This window comes from Copadichromis virginalis, linkage group LG3 (genome assembly GCF_057382275.1).
Source record: "Copadichromis virginalis isolate Kocher_CV1m ecotype Utaka linkage group LG3, C_Virginalis_male_GT1.1, whole genome shotgun sequence".
Lineage (NCBI taxonomy): Eukaryota > Metazoa > Chordata > Actinopteri > Cichliformes > Cichlidae > Copadichromis > Copadichromis virginalis.
In genome coordinates this window covers 39,618,605-39,638,411 of record NC_140620.1, presented here as the reverse complement: position 1 = coordinate 39,638,411, position 19,807 = coordinate 39,618,605, and the positions used below count along the sequence as shown (strand labels likewise).

Sequence of the window (19,807 nt, the reverse complement as noted above, 5' to 3'; positions counted from 1 at the left end):
CGTGAAACGGAGACTCCCTGCTTCAGCTGACTTATCCTGTAACTCTTACTGCCATGCAGCTTCTCAGCTTTTGAATTCTTCCCTTACCTACTGCTGCTTACGAAACAGAGATTTTAATCTGTGAAGGTCATTAACACGTATGTGCTTGCACTCTGGTTGCATGGGTACAGTCTATGGAAGCGGCAGAAGCAGGTTTGTGGGGGTGTTTTTTGTCTTCACCAAAGGCTCTGCTCTGACAGCTCGCCCTGAAGTTTATGTGCAAATACTTTCAGAAGCCTGGATCCAGGAAGAAAAACCTCACCCTTAAACAAGAAAAACACCTTTGTATGACGGGGTTTCCTTTAAATAATTAAATTATTTCAAGGGAAATCGGGCATGTAGAACATCTGTAGATTAAGCTTTGGCGTAACATCTTCAGGAGTTTAAGAAACAGTTCAGTTTACAGTTTTATTCTGAGTAAACATGAATCACACACGCACAGTTGTGGTATGATGGGAGTGTCAGCTGAACAGGATCCAGGAATTTAGACATTGGGAAATTCCTTTTCTCAGTCGGCACAAGCAGAACAAAGATATGACCTGCAGGCAGTTTTATGACTGCGCTGCATTTGAATGAGAAACAAATACTTCACCACACTATCACATTCACACGATAGTTACCAATCTGTCATCACTGTCTGCAACTGAATTACGATGTTACGCTCTTTAATAAACGTCACTCTGAAAAAAATTTGTTTAGTGCTGTACATAAAATAAAGAAAAGGGTTATTAAAATCAATAAAAAAAAGGTCACATTTGAAAGAAAAAACATGAAAACAATCATATCAGCCTGAAATCAGGTTCCTGTTGATCAAGTACAGATACTAAAGCAGACAGTCAAACTGATTGAGCTCCACCCTGAATCCCTGTGTGAAACTCAAATGACCGTTCAGATGTTTTGCATATAAAATATGAAAACAAAGGCTGGATCCAGGCTTAGCTTCCCTGAACAGCTGCTGAGTTTGTGCTCTTTCCTGCCTCCCTGCACACACTGTTGCTGTCCTGATGTGTTTGCACTTCATTTGTTTGTGTGCGTGAGGTTAAATGGCCATTTTTGTTGAGTGTCTTCTTCACTGTATAGCTGCACGTCTGGCTTTGTGAGATATGCTCACAGAATAGTAACTCTGTGTTACAGGAACCATTTCTCTGACCTTAATTTGATATCTTTGTCCGTGTGTCTGTGTGTCCTCTCCCTAAGCGGTGTGCTGGCTACAGTGTCAGAACGGAGGTGTGTGTCAGCGGCCCAACACTTGCTCCTGCCCCGAGGGTTGGATGGGTCGCCTCTGTGAGGAGCGTAAGTATTTAATAATCGTAAACATGTTTAATTCTCCCTTTTCACGCCCTGATCGTGATCCTCAGTCTTTTATGGTCAAACAAAGGCTAACTTTTTGCAGACACTGGAGCACAGAGAAGTGTCTGTTTGTAGCTGAAAAATGAATTCTCTCTGGTTTAACAAGACAGTCCAGATGTTTCTCTCATTTTATGTGATACCAGTACTTAATCAGAAGACATAAGACAGAAATTGTGGTGCAAGAAAAAACATATGTATGACAGTCTTACACAAGAAATTCTTGCATGCAGCTCACAGCTGTCGGCCAACTTCCTGTAAAAATCACCCAAACCTAACCCTGCTACATAACATAATCTGGCTGTGGACTGATTTTCAAAATGTCCCACGGTGGAAAAGATTGAAAAACAGAGAGAATGGTATTTGTCGCATGTTCACCTAAACTACAAGTTATATATATATATATATTTATAAGAGCAATGAGTCACCAAAAACCAAAACAATCGTTGTGAAACAGTCACACTGGAATTAATCAGAAGGCTTTTAAACATACTGATTAATAAAGATGAAATGGCTTTAATGGCTAAGCTGTTATTTGATGGATTGCCATGAAGGTTTTTTCTGACATTAATTTTCTCCTGATGATCAGTTTCAAGTCATTTGGAAATCCTATCTGCATACCATCAGTGTTTAGCCCAACCCAGCTGTTGGGCAAGAGGAGCTTTGGAGCACCCTTAACCTTTCATCTAGCAACATCATCAAGACATTTTGATTTTATTATTTAAGAACAGATACCTGGAAAACTACCTGACCGACCATCAGCCTCAGCTCCACTGTGTTAGTGCTAGTTAGCAAATGCTACCATGCTAACATGCTAAACTCTTACAGGGCTAGATAAAGTATGCAAGCCAGAACATTAAGTTCATTTCTTGTAGTATAAGTGATGCTGCAGTTTTTGACCTCTTCATCTAGTTTTTTGTCCACTTTATATGTATGATGTCAACACGCTGAAGCTCCACGCTGACCGCATGTTTGAGATGGTTTCAAAGAGATAGGTTCATGGTGATCTTAAATACCTGCCTCCTAACGCTCTCCTCTCCTTTTCATAATAGCTATCTGCATCCTGCCGTGCCTGAATGGAGGGCGCTGCGTGGCCCCTTACCAGTGCGAGTGTCCCACCGGGTGGTCGGGCACGCGCTGCCACACCGGTGAGTTCATGTGTCAGTGAAGCGTTCAGTGCTTACGATGTACGCAAGTAAATCTCAGCAGGGTTCCCATTACAGCAGGATCATCATCATCCTAGCAACACTTAGCCCAGAGGATTTCTGCCTCCTGTAGTTGTCTATTTATTGTTAATAAGTAACCTGCTTATATATAAGCTATTATTAATTTGGTGATCTGTCTGCTGTAAGTATTTGTGGTGGAAAATTTTATACCTGGTAACAAACTAGCATAATTATGGGCTGTGTGTTTGTTTTGTTACTGCTTTGCACACTTATAGGCCATTCTCCTATAATCTCACTGGAAAACCTCCAGGGTGACATTTATTGTCACGTGCTAGCTCAGTTTAGTGTCATATATACGGTCGTCCTTAACGTGCATATCTGCAGTCGTAGCAACTCAGAATGACGGAAACACCATCAGACACCAAAATTTAGCAAGAGCCGTACAAGGAAACTAAAGAAGCATTGCCATGATTACGAAGGCTTTATAACAAACGTCCTACAGTTGGATATACGTCAGTTTATGACCTCCACCAAGGAAGTTGTGGTTTTCGTAGTGCTTGCGTGAGTGAGTCTGTGTGTAAACGCGGTAGCTCAAAAAGTTTGAGTGAATTCTGATAAAACGTAGTGGTGTAGAGTGGGGTCATGTTAGTAATCCATTAAAATCGGGCTGACATCCATCGAGCTCTTCAACATCAACTTATTGATTTATTGGCCAAAAAATCACAAAAAGCCTCAAAACTTAGGAACTTGTTGTATTGCCAACATATATAAAGTGGCTTGTAAAGATTTAAACATATTATACCCCATTTGACCTCTGACCTTTCCTTCAACGTCAACTGATTGATCTGAAGGTCAAAGTGACAATAATGCTATATAATAAATATCACATTACTTTATTGTGACTGTGTTACGTACATCATACATACATGTACAATGTTCCTGAGTAACACAAGCTTGAACACTGAAACGAGTCCTGCACATGCACTGTTAGACAAACATCTTTATTGCTCAGAGTGAGCTGTCACAGCAGTGTTAATGTTTATAGTGCGAGCTGACTTCATGGTTATAAAAGATACATTTCCTCCAACAATTATCTGTTGGGTTTCCTCATCAGACACCGTACTGACGATTTCTGTCTCTTGTCTTTCTGCGTGACCACAGCTGTGTGTACGTCAGCTTGCCAGAACGGAGGCAGATGCATCAGGCCGAACAGGTGTAGCTGCCCTTCAGGTTGGATCGGACACAACTGCTCCAGGTGGTTAGACACACACACCCACACACTCGTGACATATTAGACATTATCAAACTTCCAGACAGGATAAAAGACCAAAAAAAGAGAAAATATCCGGTGAGCAGCAGTTCTCTGAGTGAAAATGCCTTGTTGATGTCTGGGTACAAAGTCCAGACTGCTTTGAGGTGATAGGAAGCAATAGTCGTTCAAATAACCACTCATTACAACCAAAGTACACAGAGGAGCATCTCTGATAGCACAGCACGTCGAAGGTTGAAGCAGACGGGCTACAGCAGCACTTCAGGCTATTTTCTTGGCACACTTTGAGCCGCTGAGTACCAGCTGCTTTAAACACAGCCTGGCTGAGTATTGTTGCTGACCATGTCCACCTGTGTATGACCACAGTGTACCCATCCTCTGATGGATGTTTGCAGCAGGATAACGCACCACATCACAAAGCTCAGATCATCTCAAACTGCTTTCTTGAAAACAACGAGTTCACTGTAGTCAAATCACCTTTACCGTCTCCAGTCCAGTGAATGGATGAGCAGCTGACAAATCTTCAGCAACTGTGTGATGCTCTCATGTCAATATGGACCAAAATTTCTGAGGAATATTTCCAGCACCATGCTCATTTTGCACTCTAATAAGTGTGTTTCCTGTGCTAAAGGTTTACAGTCGTGCTAGAAGCTCTGCACAGATGATAGGAATAGCTTTGTCGCCATCAAGCAGTAGAACTGACCTGATTTCAGCCTGACGGTGGTGCTAGAGCAAAAGTCTGAGGACCACTAAGATATTGTTATTCATCCTCTGAGGGGCGAGAATAAAACATCCTTTTTTACAGCAGGCCGGTTGGACCCAGGAACTTCAGACAACCTCAGTTATTTAGTTCATAACTTTGCATGTCTGATCATAAGACAAGTGAAAAAGCTACTTGCATGTAAAATGACATCTTTGGCAACTTAAACCCACTTGGTTACATTTCAACATGTACTTGGTATTTGAAATCTTTCAAGTTGGAGGATGTGTGTTCAAACCTTTCAAACTGTGGTTGATCAGAAAGTGAAACCAACAGGTGACCAAATAGGAGAAGTCTTGAGGCTTCTCACAAATCATCCACTAACAGGAGCCAGTCAGCTCTTAACAGCTGAGTGACTGCTACTGCTGGCAGAATATTACAAGCAGATCTCCTTTTTAGAAACAAAAAAGTGTCCTTAAACTTGCAAAAGTTACATTTGATTTGTGCGCAACGGGATAGCTTAGTTTTTCCTATGATTCACTGACTTCTGAATTAGATTCCCCAGAATATCAGCCATGGATAGTCTGCTGTAACCTCCTGGAAGTCCACCAGAGCTCCAGTGACTCATTTACAGTCAGAGTTAAGCAGTCGTTTAGTCACATGCTAAACAGAAAGCACAAAGAAAGAGCTAGAAGTGTGGAAATGTGGATGTTGTTCTAATCCATGAGGGTAAACCTGCAATGCTTCATAGTATGGATTTCTGGCCGTAAGTTTCAGTTTTTCCTGCTGATAGATCATCGATGGCCACTGATACTGTACAAAAGCAGTGAGGTAACAGATAAATGACAGAAAAGTTCCTGTTTTCCCACAAACTTTGTGTCCAATCAACGAGCTCCATACTTTTTACATTAATTTCTTCCGATTTAAGCCCAGCCATGCTGCCATGCTCTCAGTTAATACAGCAGCATTATTGTATCCTGTGGAAACTGCACTTTAATATATGTTGGGATATCTCAGGGATAAAATGTGTAGTTAAACTTATTTTCACTGATGGGAAAATTTCACTGGTAAGGCCCACTTAAGATCAAAGTGGGCTGTATGTGGCCAGTTGTATCTGTTGGTTGGTGCCAATAAACTGTTATATGAATGGATGGGTGTAGTGCAACACAAAGATTTACTGCGAGCCCAAAGCATAATGCCCCCATTAAAAATTCATATAATTAATTTATCCCCACTGAGTGCATCCAGACCTTTGTTCACAGAGTTACGATGCGTTTCCACAGCTAATGACAGTTTCTTCCTTTTGCAGGAAGAGGAAGCCAGGACCTTATCATTTCTAAAGTTTCGGCTCTGTGTGAATCACGTTATGAAGGGAATCCTTGTATAGTCAACCAACACTCGTAAACGATTCACTCATCTCTCCGCAAAGCAAGAACGATTTTGTAAGATAAAGCTGTATTTTTTCATATAGAGACTCAACAGTATTAAACATATGCTGCTATATACTTGTACGATGTGTACAAACTATTGCTGTGATGGTCCATTGTATATGTGTAAACTATTCTCACATTTTTATTAAAGCATAAAATACCATCAAAGCCTGTTGAGTTAATTGCAGTTCATTTATTAAAACCACCTTGTCGAGCACATTGACATACAAAGGAGTATTTCATCCTGTTGTTAACACAGACACACTAAACTATTATGGGATGTGTGGATATTTTATTGCCTGTTTGGGATAGACTTCATAGATATGAGGAATGTACAGAGGGTAACAGCTTCTACTGTGAGGCATTTTTCCTCCTCCTTTTACAACATGGGTGTGTCAACTGGACTTCTTATCTCAGCTCTACTACTTTTTCCTTTAGCGTATTTACGTTGGCACCAGAGAACTCGTGTACCTGAAAGAAGAGGGTTAAAAAAATAAATAAAAATCATTAAACATTCACATTTTTCCATTTACTGAGCAATCTTAGAATTCATTGGCAAAAAGAGGAAGACCATCAAGTAATATTAAACAATCTCCAGCCAGCTGATTTAGCAACTAGCTTTTAGCAGATTTAAATGTAAGCGTTTGTACTAACAGTTCCAAAAACAAAGAGGAGAGAGTGATTTCAGCACAAATTAAAGCGGTTTTTCTGAGCTGGTCTGTGAATTAGCCAAAAAGAAACACTTAAAAACACTCCAACTTACCTTCTGGTTATTCTTGTAAAAGTGGAAGGTGGGCATGCAGCTGATTCCACAAGATGAGCTCACATCCTGAAAGAAAGCAAAAACATCAGATGAACCGACTGTCATAAATATTAATGTCTCCCCACATGTGGGCAGTTCAGGCCAAAACATGAAAACAAATTCATTACAGAGTGCCCGAGACTCAGCCTGCCTGCATCGGACCTCTGCTTTGCCCGTTTCACCTCTGGAAAAAAAATTACTCTTAATTTGACTTTTACAGACTTAAACTACAACAAACGGCAAGGTTTGTTTATGACTGCGGTCTGTACAAAAACAAGCAGCCATTGATGGACGGTCACCCGAGTACGCTTGGATTTGTTCCAGCAGGCAGTGACTCGTTTTACGGACCTAGAAACCTATGCTGGTTAATGATCTGGCAACATGAAAACAAAGTCACACGCAGGTGACAACATTTCTCAAGAGCCAAAGTATTTACAGCTTCACTGAAATTTAAATTGAATCCATTTCAATTACTTCCGTTTTAAAAAGGTCATCAGTACTTCTAAGCCCCGTTTCCATTCGACTCTGATCAATTGGCGTTCGTGGCACTACCTAAAGTGCGTTGTCATCATCATAGCAACGCATCAGAGCATCCCACGACATAATTAATATGCGACATGAACGCTACAAAAAAGGCAGCCATCGAAGCAAGAATATACCTGCTGCTCGGTCTGTTGCTTTTCGTCAGACTCGGGGATCACAGCGTTATTTTTGTAGCCATTTCCCTTGTTGCCGGGTTTCAAAAATAGTGGTTTTAATTTTCGTGAATGAGACGCTCTCATGACTCACCAGCCAATACTACTGACCAGCCAATCGGTGACATGCAGTGTGACGACGTCATGCTAGGATCGCTTGGAACCCTGAGCAAGAAGGTACTAAAAAAGCGACCTTGTGAAAACCGTGGTGAACCGTGCAGAGTAGGTACTAATGGAAAAGGGGCTCCAGTGTATCTGCTGACTTTCCAAACATTTTAGAGGTCAGATTAATTAACAATGAGAAGTTTATTGAAGATTGACAGTTATTTCCATCTCCATATTTTTATTGTTGGAGAACCAGACTAGCTTAGCATGATTTTTTTTCTTTAAGCTTTGTTGTAGCGCCTCAGATTGCCCAACTGTCTCAAACTAATTTAGCTCTGTTCAAGTCAGCTTTCTTCTGATTTGCAAACAGAAGGTTTCATTGGAAAGTAAATGGTGCTTGCTTTGGATACCCGCTTTAACATTACAGAGCCAGGAGTAGAAAAATAAAACTGGGACCTCATTTAAAACTAGCCAAAAAAAATAAAATAATGTTTTCCAGCTTAACAGGTCCGACGTGGCATCAAAGGCTCATGTTTACAGCTTCACAGATCAGACACTACATGGAGTCTGGCCAGAGGCTGGAACACCCTGCATGTGTAAACGCAGGCCTCGAGTCAGCATGCGTGTCAGAGGGTTACCGCATGTGGCTGCAATACACCACCCTACCAGAAGCTGCAATCCCTCCATAACAGCGCAGTTACTGTTTATAACAATTATCAAGCAAAGGTTGCTGTGGTTACAAAAACCTGTGCACCGTGGTTTGTTGTTACACGAGCCAGCTGTGGTTCCTGGTGAAGGGATTGTGTATATGGCTCACAATGACTCACACCAGGTCAAAACTACAAACCTGTACAAACAAGGTGCTTCATAACTCTCCCACTAAGATTATGTCACCACAGATTCCTGGCATAGGCTCAAATATGTCTTGGGTTTGATGTGAAAGTGGAAAAGTTCATTAAATTATTATTTAAAAAAAAAAAAAAAAAAAACAAAGAGTCCAACTCAGGCTTACCTCTGCCTCATCGACGTCCACCTTCAGGAAAATCACGTTCTTGTTATCGTCATCAGCCGCCATTTGCTGCAATACAGGAAATCAGTGAGTTGACCAAAATGCATGTACAGAATGTAACTGGTGCAGGTTAAATAGAGAAATTTCTAACAATCCAAGTCTTCTGTTTCCACTTAATTGCCATGGAGTCTTCCAAGTGAAATACATTTTCCTGCTTCGCACAAATACAAGTGTTTAAGAAGCAACCAAGGGTTTGCATTTGTGTTCACACCACTTACAGCAAACAGTGGGGCAATCTGTTTGCAGGGGCCGCACCATGTGGCTGTGAAGTCCACCACCACCAGCTTGTCTCCAGCTTCCTTCAGGATGCTCTGGAACTCTTCCTAGAGAAGAAAGAAGAAACAAAAACCATACATGCTTTTAAACATGTCACAAGTATAATTTACCAGACTACGACAGCTAAAAAGCTACATTTCAGATGTTAAAAAATAAATAAAAATGCAGTTTTGTGTAAGCGTTGCTGTCCGCTTCCCTCGTGAACACTGCCTGATGCCGTTTTAACACACGGGATCCAGATTTCAGCACAACACTTTCAGTTTGGTAAATTTAGACTTCAGTATGCTGAAACATGACCACATTACTTGAGGGTTTAAACCAGAAGCAAATGATACACATCAGGTTTTTTTTTGGCCTTTTGTTTAGTGCCTTTGCGTGCAAGACTGATCATTACAGAAATGAATTTCCTGTTATTCCATACACTTGAATATATTTTATGCCGCGGCAAATGAAACCCTGACGACTGTATAAAATACAAAGGTAGAGTGTTAAATAAAAAGTGGGGATTCTCGTCTCTCATGCTTCACTTTCCAACTCTTTATCAACCAGTATAGCAGTGCTGTTTCCCGAGGCTTCCTCACATTTCTCTGTAAGCTTCAGAGTTTATTTATGGCGTTTTCACCATGAAAAAAATAAAAAAAAATAAAAACCCATGATGCATTCGTGATTTGAAGCCATAAAAACACTTGTCCTGATACTTTACAACTCGCTCTCCGTTCACTTCCGAAGCAATCATGGCACCAACAGCGGCTATAAACACTAAAGTGCAATGTCCTGGCTGAGAGAAAAGCAAACAGCCGTCCACACCTACCCATCCTGCAGCACCCAGGGAACACGCGTGGCCTGCTGTCCAGCACTTTGATAGCTCCGAGCTGTTACGTGTGCTAGCAGCCCTTAGCATCTTATCCCCGGACTATCTACCCATCAATGCGGCGTAGTTCACGCTAGAGCAGCGTGGTTTAAGTCAGAATCGACTCAGGTGGCCGACAGTTTAGTTTACTTTCCCCTAGTTTTGCTAGCGCTGAGTGCGCGTCTCGCTACAAGATGGAAGGGTGCGGCAGACTCATAGTGAAGGTTAGCTGCATCCATTTACAGTTATTCTAGCGATCAGAGAAGCAACTATACACGCTTACTCTAGATGTGTCACACACACAGAGTGGTTTAATCCAAAACGATGCTTAACTTTGTAAGATAACGCCACAAAATTCCACAAGATGGGCTCAGCTAACATGGAGAATGAATCACGAGAGGGAAACATGCGCGCGGCTCCGGCAAAAACAGCACGGAGCGTGAAAAGACAGTAAAAACAGCATTTCAAAAAGGGAAAGAAAGTGCAGAAAGCAGCGTAAACAAACTTACCAGGTTTTTCACTTCGCGAACCATACTAACGTCCGATGAACAAGCCTCAGAGAACACAACTAGCTACCAAGTTTCCGAATGCCCTATTTTAAGCAGACACGCCGCGCTTTTAATGACAGGCGCGTACAGTTAGCCGTCAAAAGGCCGGTCAAACGGAAGTCACTGTACAGTGATTTACAAAATAAGAGCCAATCAAGGTTTCGGTCAAGGTTTGAGCGACTAAAGCGTTGGCTTTGCCGTGTCTGTAAAACGCCTTAAAATATCATTTAATTCGTCACAGAATTTATCTTAATATATAGTTTGTTTTTGTGTCGTATCGAGTATTCAAACCGCTTTCCCCCCAATGAATACGTTTATTTTGAAAGGAACGGTTTTACCTAAAAGGGTGTGAGAGAGCCGCCATTCGACATTTATCTTCTTTACATGTGTCACAAATGTTGTTTCTTCCTTTTTTCTAAAAGATGAATCAGACCGTATACACAACAAAAACGTCGTGTTTACAGTTTTGTATGTTTGTATTTAGACAATTATTGATAGGCTACTTCTAAAAAAAAGTTTTAAATTTAATATAGGATTTTTTTTATTATATGTGATTTATACAAGCATTATTAGATTTATTTATAGAGCTTGGTAACTGTTATATGTTTAAATATTTGTAGTACTTGAATTTTGCGGTTTCACTGTAATAACGAAGGTTGACCAAAGAAAGTCAGGATGACTTGACAAATTCCAGCTTTACCGTAAGTGAGTGAGTATGCGTAGCTCAAATTCACTGCCGGGAGGTAACGCCCCGTACATGATCTTTCGTCATTACGTCACCACGTCACAACAATAGAGTTGGGGGGTTTTTTCCCTGGATGTATCGAGCTGACCTATGAGTGTTATTTATATATGTGCGTGCAGAAAGGCAGAGCAAAAGCACGTTGGCTTTACAACTACATTTACATTTCTATTTTTTCCCTCAATCCAGGCACCAAATGTTAAGTAGCAACAGTGAGTCTTATGCACTTTGGTATGGAAATATAAACATTTGCATTCCTCGGTGATTTCCCATTAAACTCTTTCCAGATGACCTCACAGGTGAGGAGCTTTCAGCTCCACAAAGTAACTTCTTGCGAGACTTCCTATAACTTACCATTTACTTGAGACACGCACACACTAACAGTCTGAATAAATACATTAACCTGTAATGATGATAATATCAGGATGTGAGGCAAATAACATGGTTTATTTTGCATCAAAATTTCTCTATATTCAGAAAATATTTGGTGGTGCTAACAGTTTTGTGTATTAATTTAATGTGTTTTATCACATCTGTATAATTTCTGTGACTGGTGTATGGTACTGTAAAGTACTGCTTCTCTTCAGAGTGCCATTACTCATTAGTGTTTTGGCAGTTGCCTATATAGGCCTAGGACCCCCAGATGCATAGAAAACTCTTAGCCCTGTAGGTGCACAGAGTCCTGGTACTATAAATGACTATAACAGATTTACAGCAGCATGTGTAACCATGGAGCTCACCCTCAACACAACCTTATGAAATTCTAATGGCCATCTAAAAATACAGCCTGTTTCCTGATCAAACAGGAGTAATTGCAGTCTAAAACATGAGCACATGGAATGATGAATGAATGCAGCAGCTACAGAGCTCCACGTCTTACCCTGGGATTTGCTTACGTGACAGAATAAGAATCCTGTGCACAGAGCCATCAACTCTTTCTCTCTTCATCAGTGAAACTGCCCTCTGCGACGCACTTTCTCCTGGACGATGAGGATGGCAGCACTGTGCAAATCACCAAAACCTAACAAGTTAAACAACCACTGCTGGTGTTTCAGGGTGCATTTATCATTTGTTGTTATCAGTCTCAGTCAATCGCTATAAAACAGACTAAGCCACAGTGGCTTATTGTGAATATAACAATTTATTACTAAATCTGTCATTCATATGTAAGGTTGTTTAAAATTATATCAGTTATTAGTAATGCTGGCTCTCTTGCATTGAACTCTTGTTTCTCCTCAGACTGCGACGACGGCCTTGCCGATGTTTTCTCCCCGCATCATCCCCATAAAAGCAGCCGGCATGTTTTCAAAGCCTTTTGTGACGTGCTCCCGACACTGCAGTTTGCCCTGTGCACACACATTAAACGGATCAGAAATAAGTGTATATGTTTACTTAAAGGAAATCATCCAGCATCATAAAAACTAAATAACTAACCTCTTTCACCCATGCCAAGAGTCTCCTAAGGGTTTCAGGGTGCTTGTGCTGCCACCTGGTTATCAAGAAGCCCTCCATCTTCAGTTCCTTGATGATCATAATGACATAGGGGTACAGCCCTAAAAGAAAGATAGTTCAAAATAAAAATATGACTTTAACATAAACTCCAAGGAAACAACAATTTATGTCTTTGACTGTCTTGTGGCGCCACAGCTATTAGGGATCTTCAGCAGTGCAGCAGCTCCCTCTAGTGGAAAAAGGCATTAATACCTGAGACATTGCTGTGAGTGTGTTGACTGAATTTCACTAATATGGAAAGGTTGTTAAAACTTGAAGGATTTCCTCTTGCAGTACTACTTTAAATGTATATTCCTTGTGCTGTGGTGCAGATCCTGTCTGAAGGTAAAGTCAGAAAACCTTCAAGAGTTTTGAAAATAAAAAGTAAATTAGGGCAGTAACACACCTGTCTGGGGTTCACTGTCATTGTAGGTGGAGATACTTCCACACACAGCTATTCTTCCAAAGTTCTTCATCTGCTGCAAGACAATGAAAGAAGAAGGGCCTCCCACCTAAAAATCAAAGATCGAGAGAAGAGCTCAGCAGTGATTAAATATTACATGCAAGCTTGAAACTGCACCACCACTGCTCACGTTCTCAAAGAAGCAATCGTATCCTTCAGGTGAAGCCTTCCTCAGAGCCTCCTCCAGGGAACCCACAGTTTTGTAGTTGAAGGCCTCATCAAATCCCAGCTCTTTGAGAAAAACCACTTTGGCATCAGAGCCTGCCGAGCCCACCACCTTACAGCCCTTGATCTTGGCGATCTGTCCCACCACGGAGCCCACCGCTCCAGCTGCAGCATTCACCAGCAGGGTCTCACCTTTCTGGAGTCCCAACACTTCTTCTATCCCATAAACAGCCGTCACTCTGCAGAGAAACAGAAACAGTAAATCCAGCTGTTTTGTTTCATTTTGGACTTAAAACTCTTTGGGCTTCATATAAACTTTTTTTTTTTTTTTTTAAAGGTAATTAATTAGTGCATGTATAATGACTTCAGCTCACAAGCAAGAGAAAACACCTGGAAATTCCTACTTTTTCTTAAAAGGCTATTTCTGCTTATTACTAACTCTGTTGTCTATTAGCACTTTTAGCTGTGAACTAAGAGCAAATGAACTTTAAAATGCTAAATTCATATGATCCATGCAGGTGACTTAAATCTGTCTTACCCGGGCATCCCGATGGCACCCAGAGCCAGAGACAGGGACACATCTTTAGGCCACTCAGGCAGGATGGGAGTGAGGCCGGTCCCATCACTGAGCGTGTGGGTTCTCCACCCACTGTTACTCACAACGTGGCTTCCCACAGGAAATCCTGGATGTTTACTCTGGATCACTCTAAAGGAAAGAAAATAAAAGCATCTGTCAACCAAGTGATTGGTCAGCTGTGGTCACCTCCGTCTGAGCTAAACCGTCTGAGATTCACTGACACTAGAGTATAGACAGTATGACTCTATACACATAGTGTTTATATTGTCTGGGTGTAAGAAACAGTTTATACACAAAAGACAGTAACAGGAACATTTTTTAATATCTATAGATCTTTTATTATAAGATGTCTGTCAAGTCTGTCTATCATAGCCTCTAAAAAGAGATGTAAATTCCAGGTCTGAAAATAAAGCCAGTGCCTTAATGTTGTATTCTTTTTCCTGGCCAATAGAGGGCAGCCTTGTTTTTGGAAATAGCCGGCCCACAGCAGTGATTCCCAAAGTGTGGACCAAGCACCCCTGGTGGACTGTGAAGGTACTGCAGTCGGACTTATTGCGTTTGTCTTGAAGTTCGTCCCAGTGGCAGGTACATTGAGTACAAAGCAATAATTTGGCAAGTGTTGCTAAAGAAGGTCATCAGGTTAAAGTGCAATTTACTCAACAGCCACACTAAAATGAATCTGAGCACTTATCTAAATTCACCTTAGGTTCAATCATCAAAAACTGTAAGCAAATATTATTGAAGATGGATGGCAGCCTCGGTAATGTGCTCTGTTGTAGTTCCTTTGTTTTCGTTAGTCCACTGTTTTTGACTGACTGCTTTAATCAGTGTAGAACTGCAAATCAGTTCACCCACATCAATTTTCCAGCATTTTGCTCAGAGTTTTTCTGAACTCTTTACCCGATCTATGCTTCTCCACTGAATCTATGTAGAGCCTTACAACATAGCCTCTACATAGCTTTGGTAATAAACAGCAGATGATCGCCGTTTCATTTTTCAGTACACATCAGAATCACATCACAACAGATAAAAGGAGTTTCCGACCGTTAGTGTGTGGGTGATCGTGGCAAGAGTTGGCAGTTCGCCTTGTAATCGGAAGGTTGCTGGTTTGAGCCCCGGCTTGGACAGTCTCGGTCGTTGTGTCCTTGGGCAAGACACTTCACCCGTTGCCTACTGGTGGTGGTCAGAGGGCCCGGTGGCGCCAGTGTCCGGCAGCCTCGCCTCTGTCAGTGCGCCCCAGGGTGGCTGTGGCTACAATGTAGCTTGCCATCACCAATGTGTGGATGACTGAATGTAGTGTAAAGTGCTTTGGGGTCCTTAGGGACTAAGCGCTATACAAATACAGGCCATTTTACCATTTGTGTTTCGTACTTGGCTACTTGACTTCCAATCATCACATCTCCCTCCTTCATGCTGATTTTGCTGAACAACCTGTTGAGACCAGCAATGTGTTATAGAGGATATGTTTTAGCTTTTGAGAACAACAAAGTATTTTTATCAGAAGTCTTAATTATAATGAAAATAACTGAAATAAGTTGTTCTGTTCTCTTCCCACCTCATGTATGGGTCAACACTGAGAAACACCGCTTCCAGTAGCACCTCTGCAAACAGAAGCGCACACATTTAAAGCGCTACGTGTGTAATTTTTAAGAAACACTAAAGAGCATGCATTCCTGCTCAAGCCATAAGTAAAGAGAAGAAAAACTCGCCTTACCTCCATCTTTGGGCTCAGGGAGTTCCTCCACCTTCAACCCAAAGTTGCTTTTCTTTGGGAAGCCATCAAAATACTTAGTCATTACCCATGACTTAGCTTTGACCATGATTCTTCTCTTTATGGCAGCTGCAAAAAAGATTTTCCTTTAGTGTTATCAAACTCAAAGGACAGAAATGCTGTGTCATCCAGAACTGTGCAAATACAAGTTTAATGAAAAAGCTAAAGAATAACTATTTTTATTACACATTTACTCGGTGTAATACTGTGTATGTGGTACTACCTTTATTTATCCAGACTTCACGTCAGCATTGTTGCGGCTCAACCAACCAATGGCCGCGGCAGGCTAAACATGAGGACACAGATGACACGCAACAATAAACACATAAAATACACTTCTGTACCATTTGCTCCTTTTATTCCACATGCAACTGTCCAATATACAAATCAGTGCCTGGGATTAACTATTAAACAAATGCACAGATTGCACAAACAAATAACTGCAACTCACCAATAACTGCACTAACTACTATGTCAAATTACAACTTGGTCTATGGTATCAATTAGTGCACAAATATACAAAAACCATTAAGTTCCAGTTAAAATACATCAAAATCATTCAAGCTGTGGCCAACAGAAAGTTTTGCCTCATGCTCACCCTACCTTTCTGCTCATCAACATCAGGTGGCGTGAACAGGTGAGTGCAACCACATTTATCATCTACCACACCCATGAGACACGCCCCACACCCGTGCACCAATACAGTGAGTCCATTTAAACCAACCCACTTAGTCAAACAGGAACAACTCATATGGCTCCTACAAGCATATTATCCACCATTGATGGTTTACAGTCTGCCAAAAACTTTCTCTGGTGCCCTGAAAACCTCACCTTTGTCTCCCTTTCTTTAAGTTGCATTAACAACAATAACGAGAGAAAAAAACACAGAAGAAGAGTTGATGTCTTCTACTACTTTTTTCCAAACACTTTAGGCAAAGAAAAGAGAGACCACCTAAATTAAATGTAATTATCACATACTTATTAAAAGCTAGCTTCCAATATATTAAGTTTCTAATAAGGCCAATGACCAGGTAAAGCATGTGGCAGTGTTTCTATTTAACACAAGCTACCTTGTTATTTCTTTAGAAGGACAAGCTAATAACTTTATTTTCAAATATAAAGCCAAACTAGATTTTACCATTTACCAGGCCACTAATCTGTTTTACGGCGTTTCACTTTCACAATAAAACTCGTATCTAAGCACAATTTTTAACAAATGAAATATTGGTTAAATCTAAAAGCAGTTTGCTTATGTTAAGATTTGACGTTAACAGCTGCACATTCAGGAAGAGTTTAGGCTCTTATCTAATGGCTGCAAATCTCACTTTTCCATTATAAACGAACAACAATACATTTCACTGAGAGATTTTTATATAAGGTTTTTAACGCTGTAGGGTTAATTTTTAAGTAACATGAGCTGAGAGGCAGCATGTAAACAGGGTATTAGTGATATGAACGCTAGGCTAACACTGGCCAGCTAGGAAGTTTATAAACTGAGTAAGAGTAAATATTTACTCACCAAATCAGTGTAGAATCAAACAATCTCTTGAGCTGAAGCTTCTCCTGCTGCAGCCAGGTTTGCTCAGCATAGCCCATAAAAAAGTAGCTGCCATGAACATGTGGACTGATCTGTGTAGTGATGCGCGAATCATGAACGAATCGTTCAATACTCGAGAATCACTTTACTGACTCATGAATCATGATTCACAAGCCCAACTGACTCATCCATGTTGCTCAGAGGCGGAGCCAGACATTTGAAACACCCGGGGCTTAGCCCTAAAGGGTGGTATGCATGTGGGATTTTTTTCTTTTCTTTTTTTTGGGGGGGGGGGGGGGTAGAAATGACTGAGATCAATAGGCTCTGTTTTGAGTTTTGTTCAAAAAAGAATGACTTCATATAGGAAAAAATATATCAATATATCACACCTTAAGCTAGGTTTTTAATTAAGCAGCAAGGCAGAACAAAGTCAGGGCTGTATCAAGACACGAGGACTAAACCCCAATTCAACCAGACCCAGAACTGATCCGGTATTAAAACAGGACTACAACAGTTCAAAATCAGGACTACTGAGGACTTAACCAAGACAGAATCAGAAACAGAACTAGATGATAGTAGCACTAAAAATCATCATAGACCTGCACTACACTTATTTTTTAATTCTACCAAAGTCCACTATTTAGATTGAGAAAAGTTTATAGAATTATTCAGCCTTGTTGTGCAAACAAGCCTGCATAACTTAATAAATATAGAATTTGAAAAATAACAAACCTAAAAAGAAACACTAGGTACGAGATACATGAGGACCTATGATACGGTGATACTTTTGGTAAACAACCATTTGACTAACATGTGTGTCTCACCTGCTCTTGTTCATCTCTGCTCCTCTCTCTCCCTCTGACAATCAAGCCAAACACCAACATCATCAAATATACAGTTGAAACCAGATATTTATGTACTCTTCAGATAAAAACACTTTTTTAATTGTAACATCAAATCAGACAAAATGTTTATTTTTTTAGATTGATAAATATAAAAAACATAGTTGTTAACCCTGGATGGCCCTTAAAAATGCATCCCTTTAGAGCCCTGGGGACCAAAAATGGTCCCGCCCCAAAAGTGCAATAAAAAGATTATATATTCATATTTTTTTCCACTTTAAATTGGTCAGTCTTTTAAAACTACTTCTCCCTGAAATATTCATATAAAGTTTTGATTATATTTTCGTTGTTTTAACCCTTTAAATCCCAGTTTTATTACATGAGCGCCCTGTTTTTTAGCCCCAAAAAACAAAAAACTAAATATTTTCCAAAAAAACCATTTGAAGTAATATTTGATTGTTATTATAATTAGGCCTTTAGATGGACTAAAGATTGGCACCAACAGTCATTTCGATCGCCTTTTTTTTTTTTTTTCAGGACCAGAAAATGGTCTCCAGGCGGCAAATGCTCCTCCTCTAGGCCGAAATAAGTGCATGTTGCCGGGGTAAGTCGCGACGATCACCGGGGCACGATCACCGGGGACTGCTTTTTCCAGCCCACACGTCCGATACCACGTGACAACAAATACGTCATTTCCTGTTGACTAAAAAAAAAATGCACCCTCTCATGGTCCTAGGGACCAAAAAATGGTCCCGCCCGATCAGTGGGCGAAGCCGCTGCTGCACGCCGGAAATGAGGCTTCATTTCCCGCAGGTCTGTCCAAGCAGCCCGCTGTTTTCCAGCAGGGATCAAATGTGGAGCAAGGGCGCCACCCGGTGGACAAATAAAAAAATTACAACTCTAAGGCTCATAGACCAAAACGAAACGGAAACATAAGTAATCACCAAGACATTAACGGTAATAATTCTGCAGTGAAAAATAGCGTTTATAATGGAAGTCAATGGGCCAAAAATGGTCCCTAGGGCTCTAAGAGGATGTGTATTGTTAGCTTAGCCACTGAAGCTAATTTAAGGAAGTCAGACTTGAATTTTGAAATGAAATTATGCCAAACTTTTTTTTAGAGAATTTGGCTATATTCTATTCAACACAGTGCAAATGGCTTGTAACTGAAAAACTAAAGGGACCAAAAATGGTCCCAGGGCCAAAGAAGGGTTTAACTTTAAGAGTAAAGAGAGAAATTATCTGTATTTCTTAATTGCAAATGGCACCAAATTGTATTCAAAACTGAGCCACACTTATGGAGCTCCACAGTTCTTTTCCTGGTGTTTTGGTTGACATCTCTTGATTTTCCCATGTCACAGAAACAGGCTCTGTGTTTTGCCTTATATGCATCCACAGCTGTGCCACCAATTTACTCACATGGACTCTACTAACCTATCAGAAGCTTCTTCAGCTCAGAATGGAATCGTCTGGAGTTTCTTATTAATTAACAATAAACTTAGCGTATATGTGCTCCTAAATTTGATGAAAGTGATTAAAGTAGACAGCTCCCTCTTTTTATTCTGACATTTAACTAATTCAAAAGATATTTCAACATTTATTTATCTAAAACAAAAGTTTACTCTAAATTGATGTTTAACAGTAAAAAAAAGTTTTTATGTTTTCTCCATAAAGTGTATGTAAATATCTGGTTTAAACTGTGAATATACTGCTGTGTATTGAAATTCCTCTGGTTTTGCATAGATATACTGAACAACATCCGAAGCATAATATATAAAATAACATCTACCTGAGTTTTTTCTTTGAAAGAAGCTCCTTATGTCCATTGTTGTGTTCATCAGTACACAACTGAAACCGATTTAGAGAGTTTGTTTAGCTGTGGAGGGTAACAACTGAAAATATGAAATGTAAGCTAAGACTCT

The 19,807-nt window shown here is 40.4% G+C and overlaps 3 protein-coding genes across 6 annotated transcripts in view; 1 reads left to right on the top strand and 2 right to left on the bottom strand.

Moving 5' to 3' along the window:
* The window catches only part of svep1 (sushi, von Willebrand factor type A, EGF and pentraxin domain containing 1), a 115,438-nt gene extending 109,255 nt beyond the window's left edge, over window positions 1-6,183 (top strand). For both annotated transcript variants that reach the window (XM_085451060.1, XM_085451059.1), the window contains 4 exons: window positions 1,237-1,332; window positions 2,439-2,534; window positions 3,714-3,807; window positions 5,832-6,183. In XM_085451060.1, the coding sequence (XP_085307186.1) occupies window positions 1,237-1,332; window positions 2,439-2,534; window positions 3,714-3,807; window positions 5,832-5,862 (317 nt within the window). In that variant the 3' untranslated portion in view covers window positions 5,863-6,183. The remainder of the gene's footprint in view (window positions 1-1,236; window positions 1,333-2,438; window positions 2,535-3,713; window positions 3,808-5,831) is intronic.
* Window positions 6,126-10,395, bottom strand: LOC146714686 (thioredoxin-like). The gene is made up of 5 exons (XM_085451062.1): window positions 10,259-10,395; window positions 8,842-8,946; window positions 8,567-8,632; window positions 6,716-6,781; window positions 6,126-6,423 (listed from the first exon to the last, which is right to left on the bottom strand). Exons 1-5 carry the CDS (start codon window positions 10,280-10,282, stop codon window positions 6,361-6,363), a joined length of 324 nt encoding a protein of 107 aa, XP_085307188.1. The 5' UTR covers window positions 10,283-10,395; the 3' UTR covers window positions 6,126-6,360.
* A 1,764-nt stretch (window positions 10,396-12,159) lies between these two features.
* On the bottom strand, window positions 12,160-15,802 carry LOC146714685 (prostaglandin reductase 1-like). 3 transcript variants are annotated; one of them, XM_085451053.1, is made up of 9 exons: window positions 15,730-15,802; window positions 15,450-15,575; window positions 15,291-15,336; window positions 15,107-15,166; window positions 13,697-13,864; window positions 13,124-13,397; window positions 12,937-13,042; window positions 12,474-12,592; window positions 12,160-12,385 (listed from the first exon to the last, which is right to left on the bottom strand). In XM_085451053.1, the coding sequence occupies exons 2-9, from the start codon at window positions 15,553-15,555 to the stop codon at window positions 12,275-12,277; spliced, it is 990 nt and encodes a 329-aa protein (XP_085307179.1). In that variant the 5' UTR covers window positions 15,556-15,575; window positions 15,730-15,802; the 3' UTR covers window positions 12,160-12,274. The 3 variants fall into 3 exon arrangements, with proteins under 3 accessions (XP_085307179.1, XP_085307178.1, XP_085307180.1); XM_085451052.1 differs by lacking the exon at window positions 15,730-15,802 and having other exon boundaries at window positions 15,450-15,651; XM_085451054.1 differs by lacking the exons at window positions 15,107-15,166; window positions 15,730-15,802 and having other exon boundaries at window positions 15,450-15,652.
* Between the last annotated feature and the right edge of the window lie 4,005 nt (window positions 15,803-19,807).